The 23,635-nt window shown below is 39.6% G+C and overlaps 2 protein-coding genes across 2 annotated transcripts in view; both read right to left on the bottom strand.

Moving 5' to 3' along the window:
• Nucleotides 1-4,419: 4,419 nt before the first annotated feature.
• On the bottom strand, nucleotides 4,420-13,212 carry LOC308158236 (ly6/PLAUR domain-containing protein 1-like; the record flags this gene model as incomplete). The annotated part of the gene is made up of 3 exons (XM_080531830.1): nucleotides 4,420-4,655; nucleotides 10,322-10,456; nucleotides 13,164-13,212. The coding sequence occupies 3 exons, from the start codon at nucleotides 13,210-13,212 to the stop codon at nucleotides 4,420-4,422; spliced, it is 420 nt and encodes a 139-aa protein (XP_080387956.1).
• A 2,476-nt stretch (nucleotides 13,213-15,688) lies between these two features.
• Nucleotides 15,689-23,635, bottom strand: part of LOC308157534 (nck-associated protein 5-like) — a 116,529-nt gene continuing 108,582 nt past the window's right edge. The window contains exons 19-20 of the mRNA XM_080531113.1: nucleotides 23,245-23,423; nucleotides 15,689-17,814 (exon numbers count right to left, since the gene is read on the bottom strand). Of these exons, the coding sequence (XP_080387239.1) occupies nucleotides 17,515-17,814; nucleotides 23,245-23,423 (479 nt within the window). The 3' untranslated portion in view covers nucleotides 15,689-17,514. The remainder of the gene's footprint in view (nucleotides 17,815-23,244; nucleotides 23,424-23,635) is intronic.

Below are 23,635 nucleotides of genomic sequence, written 5' to 3'. Positions count from 1 at the left end.
ACACACACACACACACACACACACACACACACATCTATTGCTAACTCTGGACGCTCACTCATGCTTGAAGGAGACTGTGTCCACATTAGACTTTATCTTGACTCTATTGACCAAAGAGATGGCCGTGCAGCTCGCTCCCACCCACATATCTGGGAAATTGCATTTGAACAGGCTGAAACACTGGGCTTCTCCCTTTCAAGTCCAACATATAAAGTACATTACTACCTGAATCCAGAGTGGCAATTAACTAAATCAAGTCTGTGTCTTCCATCCAGTGACTTGTGATACTGTGTTGTAACCAATTATTTTTGATGAGAGGGAATCTTGAAACTTGTGAAACTTGTTCATGTAAAAATAGTCACAAATAGGAACACAGTGATGTGTTTTATTGAAAACAACTACTGTACACCTTCTTTTTAGTATCAAAGTGAACACCACAGAGTGAGTAATCTGAGGTGACGATGGTGAAAGACATTAGCATGTTCCCTACATATGTATACTGTACATACTGTACAGCACATCTTTTGATAGAACAATATACAATAAGGAGACAATGCCCTTTACTTCCTTGGCTGACATTTACCACCAGCCTTATTATTTGAGTTTCTCTCACCTTGCTGTTTGCTGTCCATTCCAATAAGAGGTACTGCCGTTTTAAAATGTCATTCAATGCTTGTCAATCCAAGCCCATAAACTGGCAAAAACAGAGTTTGTCAGTCAAGGGAAGAGATTGTGCTCTATTGTACTAGACCCGTCTATGGCTGGCATTCAACGTTACTATGTCCTGGGTTGCTAGCTACACAGAGAAGACAGAGGATAACCCGGGGGAAGCTGACCTGAAAGATCATCAAATATGTAATCAACAAAAAACATAAGAAACCCTCATAGCCCATCATTCTCCATGTTACTACAGTACATATTGTACAGTTGATTACTGAATCCATATGCTGATGTTTGCGCTTGCTTTTCTTCACTGCTCTGCAATGTTTAGTTACATTTGCATCCATAAATGGATTATTATCCTTATCCTTGGTCTCTGCCCCCAGTTATTGCTTCATAGAATGACAGTTGAAGATGTTGTCAATTCTGAGAGTATGGGAGTATGTGGCATGCCAAATGGCATCAATGGCAATAGCATAGTATTATGGAACCCAGCACAGTGATAGGTGAGCAGTATAACTCAATCTACTGCTACTGCATAACACAGTGAGTGTGTGAGTGGGTACTTGCCGACTTAGATGTCTAGTAAACTAATAAAACCCTTTCAATATTGTCCATTCTGTCCTCTACCTAGCAGTGTGGAGGAGGTTACTAGAATGGGAAGGCTAGCGATATCTCCTCCAGAGACCGCCAGAGATCTGGCCCTTTGAGTAGATTTCCATTTTTCAGACGGTGGAATAAGGTGAGCCACGTCCATATAGTATATATACTGTGTCTGTGGAGAATAATAATAGAAACCCTGCCTGTGGAGGTCACTGTAATTTAAAGCTAGACTTCAAGCTAGGATATTTCATACCCTCTGTCCCCCGTTCTCTCATTTAAATGTGGGGCACAGTTCTCAAGGCCACCCCTCTCTCCCAGTGTGGGCCTGACCTTACTGAGCCCATCATTCTTTAATAGACGGTACTCAACAAAAGAACCCACCCTCTTGGTCTCCCAAGGTTATTAGGCTGCTGAAGGAAATGAAATTGACCCTTTACAAAGTGTTCAAAGTGTACAAAGTGTTCAAGTGTCCAAACGTAACATTTGTCTATCAAATCTTCTCGTCCTCTAATAACAGTGTGTTGACAGTCGGTTCAAAAGCAGTTTATTTTTGCCTACATCATTTTTTCATTTCACATTTGCAAAATACAGTTACTCTTCACAGAAGACCAATCAAGGTAGACTGAAAACATTACCCATATCTCAACTCTGTTTTCAACATAATTAGGTCAATATCATACACGTTCATGACAAACACCAAATCAGAAGGGGTCAAATGCTCTCACTATTATATTCGATCAGGTCATTTTATTTTACTTTGATATTTGAAAACAAACAATTATGTTATTTAAAAATGTATACATGATCCTGATATCAATCATGCAATCAGATACATTTCTGAAATGTCATAAATAGGCCTACTGTGTTTTAAAAACCATGACCGTCATATCATAATTCAGAAGTATATTTCTCAACCATAAAGCATTTACAAGAAGTACATCAAATTACTAATAGATCATGAAGAAAACCAAGACAAAGTAGTGGACTGTTAACAATATATATGATATTTAAAGCTACTGTAAAGCTTATACTGAACTTGACTCATAAAACCCATGGCACAAGAAGCAAGAAAGACACACGTGGCAAAAATAAATAAATAAATATCACTTTTTATGTGACGTTTTATTCTCTTGTCTTATTTAATGTATGTACAATTACCTTTCAAATTCACGCCAGCAAACACACTTACAATATTCAGTAGCCTTTTGTAGATTCTGAGAGTAGCAGAGGCCAATCACACAAAATCAGCTGAGCTCAAAGAAAAGTACAGTTTAATTAATTTGCCACTTTAGGTGGCACTTGCTCTTAAACAGCAGTGGTGTGCACTGCCAAATAGACAACAATTAATTAGGAAACAGTTGATTGAAAACAATGAGCGTGTTTGAGAGCATCGGTTTTGTGCAGTAGCAAGCACCACAGTTGCTCCTCACCGACTGCATGGAGCAGCAAGCGCCTTCACTGCAGGTGGCACTTTTCATGACCAGTCATCGGAATGTTTTCTTGACACGTGTACTTGAATGCCAAAAATACCTATATGCCGCATTGTGTAGACTGTGGTAGGATATACATCATTATTGTATTTGATTGGACAACATATGTTCGGTTGATGGTTGTGAAATGTGGTTATTCTAAGAAAATGCAGAGGGACGTTCTATTGGGGGTTTTAGAAACCAACCCAATGACTCGCATGGCGCAATGCCTTTCTTGCGCTTATCATGTGAATGCCCTTTTTAGGGGTCAATCAGAAGACCTGTTCCCCAAATTCATTGATATGAATGTGAAGGCTGAAGGTTCGTGTTCAAACAAAGAGAGAAATTGAACGTGTGAGATGCAGCTCCATTTACCGTAAATAAATAAATAAATAAATAAACATTTATTAAAACATGAAGTAGCCTACTTATTCATATAATAAAGTATATTGTTTTATGGAGAGTGCTTCACGTTCATGCCAAATTCATTGGTGGTCTCAGTGTTACATACTTACTCTACTTTTATACATTTGACTTGTGATAGAGATTGTTGTTGAATGTGTTAGTCCAAGCCACTCCAGTGTTCATTGTGTTTTAAATTCTAGACCTAAAAGGTGTGCCATTGTGTGAGTGGCCTTCCTTTTCAACTAAGCAAGCCGGGACTTACACATGGCAATACATTAAGAAGAAAACATCAATAGATAGATAAAGTATGCTAATTATCATCAGTATTTGTACATTATGAGTTTTAGAATGAATGTATCCTTCAACTGTGCTCTTTAACAGTCTCTCACAGGTACTCAAATGCAGAAAGGTTTTCCAGAATATCAATAATGAATGCATTAACCATTTGCTTTAGTTTTATACTTAAAACATTACTGTTCCATGGACATTAATCCATACATTTATTGTTGCCACACAAGGAGAAGAATATTTTGTATTGTCATGGAGACCTCCTTTCTGCATGTGATAGAATAGAATTGGGGCGTTATGTTTAAATTCTCTCCATGCTTTTCAGATGTCCTGCAGAAGTCCTGTATGTCTTTGTTAAAACATTCATATGCTGCTGCCTACTAAAAGAGTTATGAATAGTGCCAGTGGAGCAGTGACACTAACAGTACACAAAAATGACCTTCCTGCAATGACAGCAACTCTCTCTCTCTCTCTCTTCTGAACAAAAAACACAGGCATCCTATATCGGGTCCTGCAGTGACATGTGTTTATTTGAATTGTATGTATAACTGAACTGTATGACGAATGTCAAATGGGGGATCTGGGATTGGTACATATATTTTGGAAAATGTAGGTTGAAATTTAGGTTGACCTTTTTGTAAAAACAGTAAATGATGCAAACATCTCAGTTTCTCTGAAATCCCTAAGCAACTCATTGCCTGATTATCCACAGCTGTCATTCTGATCTCCTCTACTCATAGTTCTCACAGGAAAAGGCTCAGTATTCACCGCCTATGCATACGACTGACTCCTAATAATTAGATATTGATTTGAAGTGTTGGCTGCATTAACTGTAACTGCATTTACAACAGGAGCACAGTGATGCTGAAGAGGGTTTGGAGAGTATAGTATAGTTAGGAAGGACAGAGGAGGCAATGCAAGTGTTCAGTTCCAAGAAAATAGCAGGGCCACTGCTGTAGGGATCCTGGAGGGTTTAGAAGGAATCTGTCTGTGTCTATGTCAGAGAGAGGAGAGCCAGATAGACCAGCACGGCCGGGAGGAAGGAGGGCAGTGGATGGGACGTTGCATTGGGGGGAACTGGGCGCTTCTTCAGCCGAGGTCCATTGCAGAGGGGTGTGTTGCAGCAGGTGATGCACACAGAGTTAAGCCTCCCAGTGCAGAACTGCTGGTAGCCTGACGAGGCTATGAGGCAGGCCCCAGAGGAGGCACAGGACTTGCGGTAATGTATGCCTGAGGAGACAGAGAGAAACTGTCAGGGAGATTACAGAGATAAACCAAGGGTTAGCCGGTACAATGTATTGGACCGTCGGTCAAACTGAGCCAAGCTTCAATAAAGCTATACTTCAATTGGTGTTACATCCTATTCCTTCCAATGGATATTGATCTTTGATGGGACATTTTTAAATGCATCTACTTTTTCTTATTTTGAGCTAGAAACCCATTTCAAATTTAAAAATGTATGTAGACCTACTCCACTTTATTGACTTCTATAGAGATGTTGCCCTAGATTAACTGCTCCAAAGCTGCTCCAAAGCGCTTTACAACAGCCTCTCATTCACCCATTCACACACACATTCACACACCAATGGCGGCAAGCTGCCATGCAAGGCACTGGCCCGCTCACTGGGAGCAATTTTGGGGTTCAGTGTCTTGCCCAAGGACACTTTGACATGTGGCCAGCCGGGGCCCGCTGATCTGCCAACCTTGTGACCATTAGACGGCGACTCTACCTCCTGCGCCACAGCCACCCCAAACTGTTATTATCTGTCTATTTTTTTCTGTGTGATTTTGAAATTGTAACAACGCTATTGGCCGATCAAAGTTAGTTATGGCTAATGGCTAATTTCACAGCCGTTTGAACATCGATTTTCTATGCCAGTTTGTATGTCTGCTCACCGTGCCACTGTCTACACATCTCCTTAATATTGTAACAATTAGTTTAGTTGACCTTAAAATATTAGCATAACATTTCTAGTCAGACCTACAGCAATTTCTACACAACCGATTAAGATGCACTTTTCGTGCTCCATCAGGTAATGTCCCAGAATGTTACAGAAGCAACAACAACAAATAACAACACTGCTGCTGGGCTGGCTGCTGTGCTGTGAGAGCTGTTGAATGTGCTGCCCAGCCTGGATGGATGGATGGATCAGAGCTTGGCTATGATATTCACTGAGATCAAATCAATAAACTAGTGAACACGATGTGGTTTGACTGTGATTACAGCTATTTTCGATTGTTGTATGTGACATGGTCTGGTCATTTGGGCCGCAAGTCCGCAACCCATCAAAATGTTCAGACTTTTATTTTGAAACATGGAAATACATTTCAACATTGTTGAAAATCCCAACACAAACTCGCTAGTCAAGCCAAAATACTGCAATGCAATGGATTCGGTGAGTAATCCCCACTGCTACCAAGTTAGATTTTTTACATTTTTGACATTTAGCAGACGCCTTATTCCAAAGCGACTTACAATCAATCAAGTTCAGACCAGTGGCCATTGGCAGTCGTCGTGATAGAAGAAGATTATTTTTTTTTTGTAGACACTGGAGAAACAGTACATGGGGGTGGTAGAAATCTTAGGAGAAACAGTATAGGGGGGGGAGCAGGTGTTTCTGGAGAAACAGTGCAGGGGGTAGTAGATGTCTCAGGAGGAGCAGTTAAGGTGTAGCCTGAAGAGATGAGTCTGCAGTTTCCCACGGAAGATAGGGAGGGATGGGTAGTTAACTATAGCACTACTTTATATTGTTAACACCACTTAACACTACTTTACATTGTTAGCAGGCTCACAAAACAAGCTGTGTTAGTTGACTGACGAGTGTGTCAAACTTCAAAAGTAATATTTACATTTTTCGACAACATTAAATTGGAATGCCGACTTGCGGACCAATTGACCATCGGGAAGATAATTTTTTCTGGTTGTAATTATTGTACAAACTCAGGCAATAATTTGCGACATTCATTCACTACGTTTCCAGACTAGGAAGCTGCTAGCAAACTACATGCATACAAGAAAAGAGAATACCCAAGAATGGATGTAAAAAAATCGCTTGAATAAAGCACAAATTAGTTGTGGCCATAGCCCATGCCAAATACAAACTGTTTCAAACAAGAGAACAGCATTGATAACAATAACAACAGCAGCTAGAGTCAGCGTTCCCATCATAGTTGTACTTTGATGGGAACTTCGAGCCTGACTGTCTGACTATTGCGGCATTCATGCAATTTGTGCTGGTACAAGAACATCCTTAATATTATGTAAATCCCTAATATCTCACTTGAAGTGTTGTTTTGTATCGAAACATGTCAGTCAATGTCATATTTATATATTACATATATTAATCACACCAAAAAAAAACATTTTAAGTGAGAAATTATGGCTTATCAAAAGGTGCACAAGACAGGAAATAAAAAATGAGCATCACCGACCATAACATCATCTATGCACTAACAAGGTTTTCCAGCACACAGCTTTGATACCTGCTATAGTGCTGTATGTTGGTCTACTGTACTTCAAACAACATATGCTCACCACCGGGCAGGTTGATTAGGATCCAACGGTTCTCTCAAACAGCCTGATTCCTACTCTTCAGAATGATCAAACACACCCATAGAGGTCAGGCTGCATACAGAACAATATGCAGGTCAGTGTTCCATTGTACAAAGGTCTTCTGTTGTGCCCCACTGAAAACCTCAGTTCTATAAAAGTCCTAAAAGTCAATCCTGGATGCTGATCTGGGGGTTTCTGCGCTACTGCTTAAGACAAAAGGCTAAGGAAACACTGATGCAGGTATGTGTTTGGTAGTTTACACACATCATTTAATTTAAACCGAATTTAAGCCTATCCATATTCCAATTGTAACACAACCAGGCTTATTGTGAAACAAGCACACATAAATGCTATGGCATTATTAGCCGACTTGACACAGAAGTTATGTCTTTGCAGTATTACAGTAATCGTTGTGGTAGTGAGCTTGATAACACACAGGGAAATGTTTACAGACAGGGAACACATAAAGGTCACAAAGGTATGTAGCAAAGTTATATAACAAAGGTGACTGCACCCAAAGCATTATTTTAATCCTAAGCAGTCTTCCCATTGGTGATGACATTGTAGTCAATAACAATACGTTGTTTGAAGTACGGTAGATGAAGTCAACGACAAACATACAGTCCAACACAAAGCTGCGTGTTGTAAAACCTTGTTAGTGCATAACTGAAGTTATGGGTGGTGGTGCTTTTTTTTTTACTTTTGAAGTTCCTATCTTTTGAGGTTTTTGACAAGCCATAACTTCTCACTTAAAATGTAGTTTTTGTGTTTTGTTAAAGACATTTAGGAAAGGTCAGGGAAGGAGGGACATGGGTTTTACAACAGAGTTATTTTATTATAAAGTGTTATATGTGCCACCCTACAAACAGTACTAACCGTCATTGGCCTGACTGCACCAATCATTTATTCAACTATGGCATTAAAAATGTGTGTGGTATTGGCCCCATAGCAATACTTGATGGCCATTTTCAAAATGGCCCCCATGGAGGTATAAAACCACATCTATGATGGCCCATTAGCTAAAAATCCTCCTTAAGACTTGCCCTTGCTCTCTGTCAAATGTTGTGTTTTTATCATAAAAGGCACAGGAGTCATGTTGCATATCATAATTAATCAGAATATACTGTACTAGAGGATAATATAATTGAGAGTAATATATAATTGTATTCTTCTTTGCATGTAAAATATTTAAACTAGGGATAAACATACTATTTATTTGTTTGTGTTCACTACACTCCTACACACATTATAAACCATCATTGGTTTTACTACACAAATAATGTATTCCTGTATGGCCATTAAACATCATTGTGGTCACAGCCACAAAGCAATGGTTAGTGGCCAATTTGAAAATGGCCACCAGAGGGGTTTGAAACCAAATCTGTGATGGCTTTATAGCTAAAAATATATTTAAGACCTGTCCTTGCTCTGTGTCAAATTTGGTGCCTTTAGCACAAATGGCACGATTCATTCCAATGTTGCCTCTAGCCACCCCACTTCAAGTCAATTCAAACATGCAGTTCTAGAATCTTTCTGCAGACAACAACAATCGCAATGTAATCTCAACAAATGAGAACTCTGCTTTAAGATTGTGAAAGGTAGCAACATCTTGATAAATGTAGCATTGACTAATGGGGGCGGAGTGTTTTGATTTGCTGCCATTCTTGGGGAGCTATTATTCTTCCCACGGGAGGAGGTAAGAAGGTGTGTGATAAATGAGCAGACGCCTGGCAGGAAGCACCCCTTATGCGAAACTGAGATGGGCTATTGAGACACAAACAACATCAAGGTGACCCTGTGGATACGACTCACTAACAGTACATTTGCTGCGTATTCAATGATCCTGTTGGCTACTCACGACTCGACTGTGCAAGTTTGGAACTGACAGCATGGCGACAACATTGCTGGAGAGCTGGAGTTGAATACCTACTGTCTGTGCTCATATTGGTTTGACATGTTTAGAGATCTCAGGTAAGACAGTCAGGGGGAGCAGTCCAACCAATCACAGGCAGCTGAACAGTGCATAATTAGAAGGGTTGGTGGGAGGTCCATATAATCAGTGTAACCCTAAATTGAAACATGAGTGTTTAGGAAAACTAGAACACTGCACCCCTTACATTGTAATTCATTAGTCTCCAGAGACAGGTTCAATAGCAAAACTCCAACTTTCCTTAGTTAGTGTGGTAGAGATGTCTTCATATATCATAAACACATTATGTGAGTGCTTCGCACAATATATATGAGTGCTACCACAATATTGCGGTAAACAAATTTATTATTTTGATAAATTATGTTTGCAGCAAATAAAGTAAATTAGTTTGGCTCCTACTCTTAAACTGACATTATATGAAATGACATCATTAAGGACAACATTCATTTTCCAACATTCCAAATGTGGTTCCCTGGCAGACACTTTATGGCAGAGGTTTACCTGAATCAGCAATGTGTGTAGTAAGGTTTGTCTTATTGTATATTTAATGCATATGCTGTCTCCATGGAGTGTATGGTTTATGGCATAATATACACTATATGGACAAAAGTATGTGGACACAATTATCGTCTGGGGCTGGTTTCATGGTTTGGGCTAGGCCCTTTAGTTCCAGTGAAGGGAAATCTTAATGCTACAGGATACAATGCGATTCTAGAGAATTGTATCCTTGCAACTTTGTGGCAACAGTTTGGGGAAGGCCCTTTCCGGTTTCAGCTTGACAATGCCCCCATACACAAAGTGAGGTCCATAATGACATGGTTTGCCGTGTTTGGTCTGGGAGAACTTGACTGGCCTGCACACTGAGCTCTGACCTTATCCCCATCGAACACCTTTGGGATGAATTGGACTACGAGCTGGTCCTTCTTGCCCAACATCAGTGCCCAACCTCATTAATGCTCTTGTGGCTGAATGGGAGCAAATCCCCACAACCATATTCTAAAATCTAGTAGAAAGTCTTCCCAGAAGAGTGGAAGCTGTTATAGCAGCAAAGGTGGGACCAACTCCATATTAATGCCCATGGTTTTGGAATGAGAAGTTCAACAAGCACATATGGGTACTTTTGTCCATATAGTGTATATGTTACGGTACATGTGGGAATACAGTACATGTGGGAAAACTAGGGTTAGGTGCTACGTCGACTTGGTACATGCTGGCATGTCTAACCCTAACCCTAATCCTAACCCTAACCCTAACCCTACCCCTAACCCTAACCCTAACCCTAACCGTAGCACCCTAGCACCCTAGCACCTAACCCTAACCCTAGTTTTCCCACATGTACCGTATTCCCACACGTAACATATATACTATAGTGAATTCATCAGAAGAAAGGGCTAATGAGACATTTCTTCTTACCATCCTCCATCACCAGCACCTCCTTCTGGCACATGTCCTGCACGTTGACGGTGCAGTTGACGATGAACTCCGGCGTGGAGCAGTCATTATGCTTCACCTCCTCACACTGGTAGCACTGGATCTGCAGAGCTTGTCCTGCCGAGGACAGATGAACAGCAGGGTTAACAGCCACAGCACAGCAGTACATTCATTAGGACATTAATGTTCTAATGGTTCGTCAGGGACCATGGGATTTTTGAACCCTGGCATAACTGGATGTTTGAATCAAAACAAATCAAGAATAAGTGCTTTCGTGATCTATGGCCATTCCAATAAACCCTGCAATTCAGTGGAGAGAGCAATACATCTTTGAAATGAAAAGGTCTCTTTGCAGGCATTTTAAAAAGGTATTTTAAAAGGATGAGTCAACTTGCACAGCTATCTAAGACACTATACCATATGAGAACCAGGGCTAGACTCTGTGGAAGAGACTGGAGTGACCATTCTCTGAATAACAAGCAAGCACATTATCTTAAAGCTTTTACCGTGACGGTCACAATGCTCTTAGCAGATGCCTTACCTACAGTATGAGTAAAATGATTAGAATCATAAGATAATAATGAACATTTATATAGGCCTAATACTGCATTATATATTTTGGTTTCCCATAATGGAAAGCAGTGGTATTTCACAAAACTAAAATAGCATTCAATCACAGCAATGCTTTTAGTGATGCACTAAACTTATACTATTATTAATATTGCCCAACTGCCCAATTTACTGTAGGCACATTTTGTCCAAGTGGTACTAGTATACTGACTCTTCCCACGAAAGAATAATCCATGACAATCCATGATAGGCTACAACAACTACCCAACAATAGCATAGCAACTCTATGAAACACTATATGAAACTGAAAGGATTCAAGGATCGTCTTGACACTAATTTATAATATAAATGAATGAAAAATTAACTAAACAAAGGGCGGTTTCTTGCATTCCATCACAGGAAGAAATACACAGACTTCAGCTGGCGCTGAGTCAAAAATAAAGATGGAATTAGTTGGAGAAAATACCATTTTATAGCCCTGCCTTGTAGATGCACACAAATAACACATGCAATGTCAGATCTACAGTGTATGAAAATGAAAGTTAACAAAGTTAGTAAACAAACATGTGCAACGTTAATAATAAAACATTCTTTTCAATGCCATGGTTATAGGCAATTTGTTCTCAGTGACAGATATTACTGTTTTAATTATTTAAATAGGGGCAGTCATTAATCTTGAAGTCTGACAGCACCATCAAGCACAAATCCAATTGAAAAGGATCCAAAACAAAATCATACCCTAATTACTTTAAGCCAACCAAATGTTTAAAAACTCATAAGGCGGCCGGCTAAACACATAATCTACTGTCCAAGTATTTGACCTCCAAAAAGCACTGCATGGGATTAAAATTTAGGTAAGGACAGTATACTGTACAATATTCAGGTATATGCATACCATATCCATTCAAACACTGTTATCAACTAACTTTTCTATGGCAAAATGTCCAAAATGAAACAGACATGACGATGATACACCAACAATGATGGTGTATGGTGGTGGTGAGTAACTAATATATGAAATGTAATTAAACCCAAATCATACAAAACTAGTTTTTAGCACAGAACTGATTCTCCAACCCATAGTTTATATGACCACAGCACCTCTCCTAGAAGACTTACTAATTACACAGGCTCTCAGACTGCAATTTGTTTAACTGGCTATAGGGTGGGGTTATACGTACATACATTATTATAAAGCTGCCCATTGCTATTTTAATTCATTCAACTATATGGAAACATCTGTACAATCTACTATGATCTATTTGGGCTTGAGATGACCCACATTTCTTTATACCTTGACAAGTCAACAGTCAACAGTTCCTGCATATGTATTGGCATTAGTATTCCTCACCAGTGTGCATGGAATGATGGACTACCCTATTTAGCACATACATTTTACTACATTGTCCTGTGCTGACAATTGTTGATTAATGGTGTTCCTTATCATTTGAACATGATGAAATGCACAACGTTAAAGAGATGCTGCTGAATTGCATGGTCGACGCAATGTGTTAGCAATTCATTAGCTGTTAATAATAATTAAATATCCTTCACCTGTAATGGTATCATCATATTTCACAACAGTTATTCCCAATGAAGGCATGCAGCCACTTGCACCCAGTAGCATGTGAGTTTAATATGCCAAAACAAATAATAATAATAATTTGTAGGCTACAGCCTATAGTCGTCAATAGAGGAGTCCGATTGGGTATAGGTGCACTCATTCATCATTCATTTTGTTTTGTTTTAAAGTATGATAATTAACACAGTATCATTGAAATATGAGTTCAATGTTATTACATTAAAAGACAGATTTGCATAACTATTAAAAACATTGAGTTACATTTTTGGAAATAGCTTGTGATGCGCAATACCCTTGGTTTGGACGCAGGACGTACAGTATTTTCATCACGAAACTGATCAAAATTCGGTGCAACTTGGACATTTCTAGTGATAACTGCATAAAAAAGACAGGTGAATAGTTACAGCCACACATCGATACAATTATCTCCAGTGGCTGCCGACAGATCCTGGAATTCTGGAAGTGATCTAAATCCTATTTTCTAACATAAACCAGTTATAGCAAATTATTAATTCATACTGTCACCCGCCAAACTTGGAGGATGGAAGGTAATTAACACGTTGACACGTAACTTGAATGTGCTCCAACATGCATGGTTCTGTTTGAATGAAGCGCTGCAAGCAACAATGTGGCAATACGCTGTCCCTGAAGTTTGACATAAATTAATCCTACCTGTTCTGAAGACAAATCCAAATAAAGTTGTGTAAATGAGAAGCCGCATCCTCTCCCAAATGACGCTTGAATGGAAAACATCAGACCAGGTGAACTTTAAGACGATGGCAAAGCCCGTCGATGCATCCGTGGTGAAGATGTAAGGAAGCGCAAAACGCGGTGCAGTGTGATGCGCACCGCCGGGAGAGAGACGGACTGATCGAGACTCAGTCGCGCAATTCGAGTGATATTGGAAAGGGGAGAAATCATAAAGAGTACCACGTGATGGAAGCTCTTCTAGAGTCTGAAAATGTACAGTTCATGTAGTTGCAAATAGAAGTAGCCTAACTCTTAATTGCCACCACATAATGCTTATATAAAGACCATTCATTCATTCATTCATTCATTCATTCATTCATTCATTCATTCATTCATTCATTCATTCATTCATTCATTCATTCATTCATTCATTCATGATTAGATATGTGGCCAACGTGCACTCTGTCAGCCGCTTGAAGGTTGAGAATTGATTATACTTTTATCCATTCGTGAAAATAAAGTTATATGATTTAAAAAATAACTACATGTGTCTTATGTTCTACTTATAGCTCTTGAGACATACTTTCTCTACCTTGCTTTAAACGTGACAACATTAGAATACAGATGCATGTACTCAAGATGTTTCAGATGGTAATGTCATGTGAAAGAGTATTTGCCCAATCAGCCTTCTCGGTAAAAGGCGTCCATCTCTGGAACACACATCCAGATCATTTGACATGTCTGAGAGATTTTTTTAATATATATATATATATATATAAATCTGGTTATGTTATCCTGATCTTTCATTACTTCTCTTTATTCTCTGTTCATTTCTAATTTGATTGTCCAACTATGAATGAATGAATGAATGAATGAATGGTCTTTATTGTCATTGATATACTAAGTACAGGTACCAAACAACGAAATTTGGGAGGGGGGGCTCCCCTGGTGCTAGGAAAAAAAAACTAAAAACAAGAAGGGAAAAGAGCTGGTTTACATAAATAAAGGCTATGTACACTATCCACTATACTATACTACTATACTATACAAATAAAACACTGTGCTGTACTCTATGCTATGCTATACCTATTCTAACATTTCCTATCTCTGAACCTTATGTACCCGAGGGTTGTCATATTGCACATAGTATTATTGCACATTCATTTAAAGTGTCGCAGTTTGCAGGTTTGAAATGTTCACTGTTGTGTTTCAGTATTGCACTTGATTACAATCTAGTAGCTGCCATCAAATGTCTAGATTGTCCAGGGCCTAGAACCTAGGTCTTTGCTGTGTTCAGGGCCTGAATGCTGCAAGCTAAAGCAAGCATGATGGTAGGCCTACAATGCAACTGACTTAATGATACAATGTATCAATGTTGTAATTGTATCTGTCCCTACTGAAATAAACTATTATTATTGGTATCTCTGCGAAGCATCTTAGTAAGTGTACTGTATTGTATTGTTTACTGTACTGCACTGCATCATGCAAGGTGCACTCTCTGTATTGACCTTACTAAAGGTTATCTGTTAAGATCTGCCTAACATGTTCTATTGAGAGAGAGAGAGAGAGAGAGAGAGAGAGAGAGAGAGAGAGAGAGAGAGAGAGAGAGAGAGAGAGAGAGAGAGAGAGAGAGAGAGAGAGAGAGAGAGAGAGAGAGAGTCAGGGATTTAGAAGTCACTCTTGAGTGGTTTAATTAATTACTTTTATTTATATTCACATAATCACCCATCAAGACACTAATTGTTATAAATCCCCTGTGTTCAGTGCTTTGTAGGTGCTTTCAGAGAGTAAATTGTTGACAGTGAACACACTTGTGGATGGAGTGTTATGTCATCCATGGAGAAAACACTTGAGCAATAATTTGCTTGCTGTTTGGCTCAAAACCACCTTTCCACTCAAATGTATACAATCATCTGATCTCACTGCCTGTAACACAGCAGTTTCATGGGATAGATTTTCTAAAGCTATGTAAATGACCCTCTCATAACTGTGGGGTTTCGACATGTTGAAACCTAAAACCATTTATACCATTGGAGTAATGAAAATGGTCTTTTATAGTAAAGTGTGAATAGATTACAATTGAAAATAAATGATTTATTCAAAAAACTGTACCGGTAATTGTCCTTTCTATCAGAGTAGCCTTAGAATGCACGGCTAATGACTTGTCAGATGTTATGGCTCATTTCTGGTTCATTCTGTCCAGTTAGAATTAGATCCCTGTTGGACACAATGCTCTATGATGAAATTCAGAAGGCATCAATGCTAAGAGCCTGGAAACACTGGCGCTTTTTCTAAATGATCACACATCTGGGCACATAGTTAATGGAAATTCATAAGCAGGGACAGCGTAATCGAGAAATTGTGGTTTTATCCAATTATCAGACACACATGCAATTAGCAGATTAGCAATTATCAGACACACATGCAATAAGCAGATACACGTTTGAATGAGGAAATATTAAATTTTGTTTATTTAAGAAATTATTACATAAAATATAGCATTAAAGTCTAGTGTAACAGCCAAAATTGCACACATAATTACCAAAGTAACACTGCTGGTAACAGATTCTCTTTAAACAGGAACAGTTAAGGAGAGAGGTGAAGTAGGACAATTACACTACTATACAGTTTCATGTACAAAAAGTGGGGTATAAATACTCAACAGCTAGAAAAATACAGAAGTCCTTAGTAAGACTCTCTCCATACATATTAACAGTTTCATAGAAATGTTTAAACAATGAAACACAGTCTGCTCTCTTGATTAGCACCAGAGTCAAATTCCATAATTTTGGCATGATGTTTCCTATGTTCAAATATGTTCTAGGATAAAGTGATAAAGGTTGCAGCAGTAGCTTTTGAACAAAAGAAACCATTTTGTAGAAGAAAACCCTACAGAATTTTATAAACACAGAAACACGTTTTGCCATTTTCAATCAGTAGATGCACTGTATAAAGAAGGCTAAATGATTGGCAAACATAACACAATGATTTAACAACATTTTTTTGCATATACCAATCAGCAATGCCCGTTCTGATATTAACTTATAGCAGATCTTTATACAGAAACAAAATATACAACATTAAAGGAAAAACAAGAATGTTTTACATGTCAGGTAAGCTACAAGGGACAATATTTAGACACTTATGCAATTCTGTTATCATGAAGAGTTTACTTTTCAAAAATATCTGTTTTCCACTTTCAAGTGTCATTATTCTCCATAAGGAGTAACCTTAACTGCACGGTTACTACTATGGCTACTATAAATATAAGTGTTCTATCTTCCCTGAGCTACTACCATAAACCTTGTTATGCAATGTTTATGTTTATTGTTATTGTTTATGTCAGAACATGGGTCTACACCTACGTACCATTCAAACAGTTACATGTTGCGTTCAGCTGTAATAATAGGTGATCGAATTAAATGGTGGTAACATAGTGATTTCTTAAAGTACCAACTCAACAGCACTTATAGTTCAGTTTGACAGTTATAACTGCTGCCATCCATTTTCTTCCCTTGATTTTCTCTACCTGGAGGTACACCTCTAGTCTAATACCTCTAATTCTTATTCTTATAAAAGCATTGGTGGTCGAAATAAATGAGAACATTCATGTATCAAGGACACTCAAATGGAAATCACCTCAGTTGATTCAAAATGATCAGAATGAACTCTCTGCTGTAATGTTTGTAATGTTATTGACTGGAAGATTTTAGATCACCATTTTTAACAGGCAATTGAACCACAGAAGTCTTAAAACCAAATTTGGGAAAATGGCTTTCTTAGAACTCTGTTTGTGCATATTTGTATTATGTTATAGTACTTGTGATGTCTAAGCCTACCTTGATCACATGAGCCTACCTTGATCAAATACATTGACTCATGATAACTCATAGTGCACATAAACAATATACTGTATGTCTGCAATGGCATGGATTTTGAGGGTATTGCTTCAGACTACTAGGCAGAAAGGACAATCGAACCTGGTGAAATTATTGATTGGTTTGATTTGGTTATTTGTACTCTACTTGTGTGTTCTAATAAATGTTCACTTTAAATTCCTTACAAACTTTGTACAGCAATTGTTACAGTGCAATGATAAGGAGTTCCCCATGGGGATCAAGATATAACTGCAAATGCAAGAGGACACAGTCTAATATTGTAATGTCCACACCTTGAAACATGCTACTGTAGTCCAACTGTCCCGGGTCATACATGCAGCCATGGTTCATGTGATCCATATAATCATGACATCACTGTTTGTCTTGGTGTCCTAAGTGCTTGGTTGGAGGGAGAGCAGCACACTACGTCAGTGTTAGTGTTTGTGTCTGTGCCTTTACACGTCGTTGGAACCCTGACTGGTGCACGAGGAGAAGCTGTCATAGAGGGAGTCGCTGAGCGAGCCGACATGGTCCACCCCGGGCTTGCTGGAGTAGCTGGAGGAGGAGGGTTCGTCAGCCCTGCAGCAGTCCTCCCTCTCCCCACCTGAGCAGTCCCCAGCGCTGCCCCTCAGCTCTGTCTCTTGGTACAGCCCACTGCTGCTGTTGCTGTTCAGCTTGTTCAGGGACTCCAAGGATACATCCAGAGAGCTTGGCTGGAGCCTGCTGCCTGTCCTCTGGTCCAGCTCATTCCCTTTCTAAAGTTAAGAGGAGGAGAACAAAAGAGGGAGAGAGAATGAGAAACTGGGTCTAATGTCATGTGCGTCACACTTCACTGTCAGACTATGGCATCTGAGTATAACTGTGGGGCATCAGACAGTAGTTAGTACAGAGGTTGGATCCTCTTTATTACCTTCCAGGTTTAATCCAACAGAAACATTTCCCCTACCGTGACAGATATTGCTAATTACAAAACATTTTCCCACAAAATAAAATACATTTAGTCAGTTTGTGGCAAGAATATACAGGAAAGAACTAAAATCTGTCATAAGGTCTTATCTCCTACAGTAAGTCAACTATAAAACCAATTTGACTAGTGCTACTTCTGTGTATCTGTTTCTAAGTCTCTATTTATTCAGTGATTTGTTCATGCTCTCATGATTTAGGACATTCTGTCTGGGATAATCTGCCACCAGACATCTCTCTCAACTAGGCGAGATTCTCCTTGTAGCTGTTTTGACACAACTTTATTACATTTTTGTCAGCAGCCTTTGGAAACTCTCTGTTTTGTGGATTAGTTTAATCATGTATTCCCCAAGAGACACAAAGGATAGCTGTTGGCTGGGGAAAACATGTCGAAAACAAAAGAGTCAAAAGACTGCCCCCTTAAACTCTCAATCAATTAGCAGAAACAGCTTAACCTCAACCTGCTGTACAGCAACCAGTACCGGTACATCATATTGATAGTGGGGTTCTCTACCAGAACATCATATTGATAGTGGGGTTCTCTACCAGTTCATCATATTGATAGTGAGGTTCTCTGCCAGTACATCATATTGATAGAGGGGTTCTCTACCAGTACATCATATTGATAGTGAGGTTCTCTACCAGTACATCATATTGATAGTGAGGTTCTCTACCAGTGCATCATATTGATAGAGGGGTTCTCTGCCAGTACATCATATTGATAGTGGGGTTTGGAATGTGCAGCAAAGCTTTGTTCCTAATTTCAGTTTCATTATGAATCACACCTGCCCTGTGGGTCTTGTTAATGCACTTTTGAGAAATATCTTCAGTATCCACTGTAGGGTCTAGTCATGTGATAACTGAGCTCATTTCCCTTTTCTGGTGAAATTACTCCAAATCGTTCCACCCTCAACTAAACAAAACAGCATGAAAAAAACAAAACATGATTGGCATATACTGTAACATGTTGCAACCTACTCTATCACAATCACATACAGTAGGAATGATGATGATGTTGTCACAATAACTAACTACGAAAATCAGTCAAACATGTAATTCAACTTCGGCCAATAACAACACGAATATGTAATGGAAAATGAATCATTAATTCAACGTTTTGCTAAATGCACAGGGGACTGTTAAAATGCAGCGGGGTATCATTGCAGCGAGCCTGGTATCTCTCGCTAAATTCTGTCTGTAGGGCAGTAAACAATTTTCAAGGTAACTGCATTTCGCTCTAGCGAGAGGCCAACCCCTCCACGTTTCCCTGGCTGAGTGTACACAGAGGTGCCACCAGGGGTTAGACTGCCCCTAGGGCTGTTCTACCTCCTCATCATTAAGCATTTTACTGCCAGGTGCCCCCAGAAATGACTGCTCCCATAGGACTCCGGCCAAGATCCACTCTGCTAAACAGTTTGCTACACTAATGCATTCACACATGCACCACAGCAAGCTCATACCCATGCACATACAGTAAGTCTTATGAACAACACGCACACTGTTTCAATAAAGAAACCTGCAGCACAATTAGAACATGTGTTAAAACATGTAAACAACAAACAAATCTGCACAATGAAAATGTTTGAAATGAAAAAAGAAATGAACATTTCAAACGCTGTAACGTTCGGTATTGATTGTGTGTATGTATTGTATACTGTATACAGCATATGTGCCAGTATACAGTGTATATACAGTGTATGGGTGCATCTGGCCACTATTGACTCAGAAGATCTTGGAGGCACTGGGCGCAGTGGGTGTGTGACTTGATTGTGATCAGTGATTAGAGTGTGGCCATCCGCTGTGACAGTGAGGAACAGCAATCACGGTCCTGCTCCTCTTCGAGCACCATTGATATCTCCTTATCTCTATGGGGGGTGGGGGTGAGGGGTCTTATCTCTGATTGGATGTGATTTGGTGAAAACACAATTACCAACCCTGTCTATGGGTTGAACCCCCATACCAGCCTTAACCACCCACTGGCCATCAGGACCAAGGCGCCAGTTAAAGTATATCCTTCGCTGAAGCTCACACAGCTGAGCACACAAGAACAACATTTCCTCAGGAGCACGTCAGGTAAAACTAGAACTAAATGGTAGCATGACACAAAGTTCTTAAAAACATTCTTGTTGTCTGGCAACATTCCGGCAATTGATCTGAGGTCGAAGGTGAGAATGAGGAATGGCAAATAGATTGAAGAGTTAGTGCTTCTCTCCAGGACTTTCTTTCACACCTCACAATCACTCCTTTATTTTCTATTATTTGTTTATAGCATTTATGTGTTGGTCTGAATGTGAAACATTTTTATTTTATGTAACACAGTAATGCACTGTTCATCCTTTCCCCTTCTCCTATCCTTAGCCCTGAGACCTAACAGCATCAATACAACTACACAACTAAATAAATTGCAACATTCCAATCCATACATCTATGTGAAAAGGTAAAGCTATGTGCAATAAAGTGGAATGATAGAGGAAAAAAGTATTGAATACAGTAAGAAAAAGCACTAAACCAGTGTATGCCACTAATCAGTTCTCCTACCTGTGCATGTTGGTGGATAAGTACTTTCCTTGAAAAAGAAAAATGGAAGAAAGACCCATCTCATGATGAGTAGAGGCAAAGAGCTCGCCCAAGACCTTCGCAACATAATTGTTGAGCAGCATAGTAATGGCCCTCGTTACCGACGGATTTCTCCATCTCTATCAACTAGCCACACACAGGAGGTCCTCACAAATGTCACAAAGAAAACAATAGGCAATGCACTCCACTGCCACAGTCTCCATTCGCAATCACCCTGGAAGACTCCATTACTGAAGAAAAGTAAAACCAAAATCCCACCTGATCACTGTGAAAGATTCGTTTTTTCATACAGGAAGCGTCTTGAAGTTGTCATTGGAAACGAAGGCTTCTCCGCCGAGTATTAAATCAATTCAGTTAGCATGTTCAATACTTTTTTCGTGTGTCATTTCCCTTTATTGCACAGAGCTTTATGGATTGGAGTGTTAAAATGTATTTTTCTGTGTAGTTTTATTGAGTTAATACCAATGTCTGGTCTAAATGTAATGTGAATAGCTGCAATGGAATTATGTTGAATTGTGAAAAAAGTGTTGGTGTGTTGAATACATATTTCCCCACTGTACATAGCCTACATGTAAAAAACGAAACAAAAAACCACCTATTTTTATCTATGACATTACACCTTCAGGTAACAAACCGTTCCAAGCATAGATATCATATAGTTATGAAGTAGAACCTAGTCGTCTCTGCCCTGGCCCCTACAGCCTCGGCCTCGGTACAGCATCTAATGCTGTTTTCAACTGTCAGAGAGGCCTGCAGCAATCTCTATTACCCATCAGGAGAGGGAGAGAGAGAGAGAGAGAGAGGGAGAGAGAGAGAGAGAGAGAGAGAGAGAGAGAGAGAGAGAGAGAGAGAGAGAGAGGTGAGATGTGGGGGAGGGGGGATTGGAGAGAGAGAGAGAGGGGGCAGAGGGGAGGAGGGGGTACGGCAGTGGCAGGGCTGTCAGTAGGTGTCAGGATGATGAATGAGGGCCAGCCTAGGCCATGAGGACTCTGATGGGAGCTGCTGAGGTTTACATCACTCTCCTGAGTGTTTGTGAAAGGTTATTAAAGGCACTTAAATCACCAGGGCTTGGTGCTCACGCCGCACGCCGCACGCCCTGCACCTTCCTAAACTATCCCAAACTTCAGGGTGATAACGGGCCGGATGTCTCACTCCTAAACCGGCGCACGTATGCAAATGCAAGACTGGACACAGGTGAAGAGAGGAAACACTGTGTAGAAACATTGTCCCAGAGAAAGACGCTTTAATAAGGAGTAAATGGCTTGAAAAAGTGGTCATTCATCATCATGATTAGTTCAAGGCTTTTAAATCCGTTTCTTGTCTCAATGCTTATCCGTACTGTGGCGTCAACGTGAGCATTCTGTCAAATGATTTATAAAAGGAACCAGGGGCTGGACCGTACAGTAACTACTTGGTAAAAAGATTAGAGTCCCCAGAGATCGTCACCTTTTAGTATTGTGTTTGTTTAGTCTATTCAATGTTTTAATCTGTTTGTGTGTCAAGATATATTTTTCTTGGGGTATCTACCAAAACCAATTAGCGGACAGTAATAGATTTTGAGGATTAGATACGATAGTCATTGTTGTCTTTGTGGTCTTTTATTGGGTTGTTTTCCTTGCAGGTTGGATGCACATTATCTTTGTCTGATTCAGAGACTAATAAGTATCCTAGCAATGCTTTCACCTAGCTTTCAGTCCCCAACCACGCATTAAACCTTGTTTCAAAGACCTCAGTAAGAGCCCCACATCTCAACTGTATTCATTTTGTTCTAAACTGCCAAACATTGGCAGTGCAGACAGGGCATACCATTCTTTCCAGTATGCAGATTAAGATGCCTTTCTTAATAGTCTACACAATTATTTTGTCCCTAAAGAGAGAGCAAGGTTGCCACTATAAGCCAGTTATCATACACTATCATACACTAAGTCATATTTTTTCTATCTGTGTGGGAGTCATAGGCTTTAGAGCATAATTTTCTATTTTCCATTTCTTGTATAACACAAGGCTACCACATAGGTCAGGAATGTGCATAATATATTTATTTTTTTCTTCTCTCCCGCTCTCTTACGTCAAACTTATGTTGAGTCAGATCCTTTTACAGGGTATGGATTTTTGTGTCAGGACGGTAGGGGGGACACTGTGTGAGGTTATTCCTCTGCACCGGGCTGGGAACAGGGGGCCCGGAGGCCATTTCATGGTCCATGATCCTCATTTGTCATTCAGTGCAGTTAAATACTGGTAGGCAAATACCCCATGACACAAGAGGGCAAACCGATCGAAAGCAATTAGAGGCCCATTTTATGAAAATGTGTGAACAATTCAACTGGAGAAAAAAACTCCACCATGAAGATGAATCTTTGTGTTTCGTGACTTTGCCCCACACTCCAAATACCAGCAGGAGACGACAAAAAAGAGAACTACAAGTTACCACCGATAGTCTGTCCTAATGCCGTAGTCCTTATGTCATTAGTGTGACTCACTGACTTCTATGCCTAGAAGTCAGTGTTCTGCTGGATGAACCATACAGAACTGCAATGTTCCACGATATTTATTTCCTACCTAATCATCAAATCTCAACAGATGCATCCCATCACCTTCTTAGCATATGAGGTATAAGAGGGAGTTTAGATCAAAGGATTACTTACACTTTGTCTGTCTCCTGTGTTGCCCTCTAAACTCAAGTCTTTGTGCAACAAGTTGTACTGAGAGACACTCCTGTGGTCCTCCTTCTCCAGGTGGGAGAACATGTCATGTTGATAGTAGTCCATAATCGACAATGACACTCCCACACTACTCCTCTTCATGGTCTCCTCATTCTGGTCCACTGTGGAGAGAACAACTTACACTTCAATTTGTGGAACATGATTTAAAATAATGACAGCAACATGATATACTGTTCCTTCAAAGAAGAACAATTGCAATTTGTAACGTCCACCTTTATTACTAGGTGTTTGTTTGTTGTTGTACGTTTTTGTGTTATTGTTTTAACATTTTGAAATGTATTCATCACACAATTCAGAGATGTGTGTCTACTAC

This window comes from Nansenia antarctica (assembly GCF_963989245.1).
Source record: "Nansenia antarctica genome assembly, chromosome: 5".
NCBI classification, from domain to species: Eukaryota; Metazoa; Chordata; class Actinopteri; order Argentiniformes; family Microstomatidae; genus Nansenia; species Nansenia antarctica.
The sequence above is the reverse complement of the archived record's forward strand: the minus strand, read 5'-3'. Positions and strand labels throughout refer to the sequence as shown.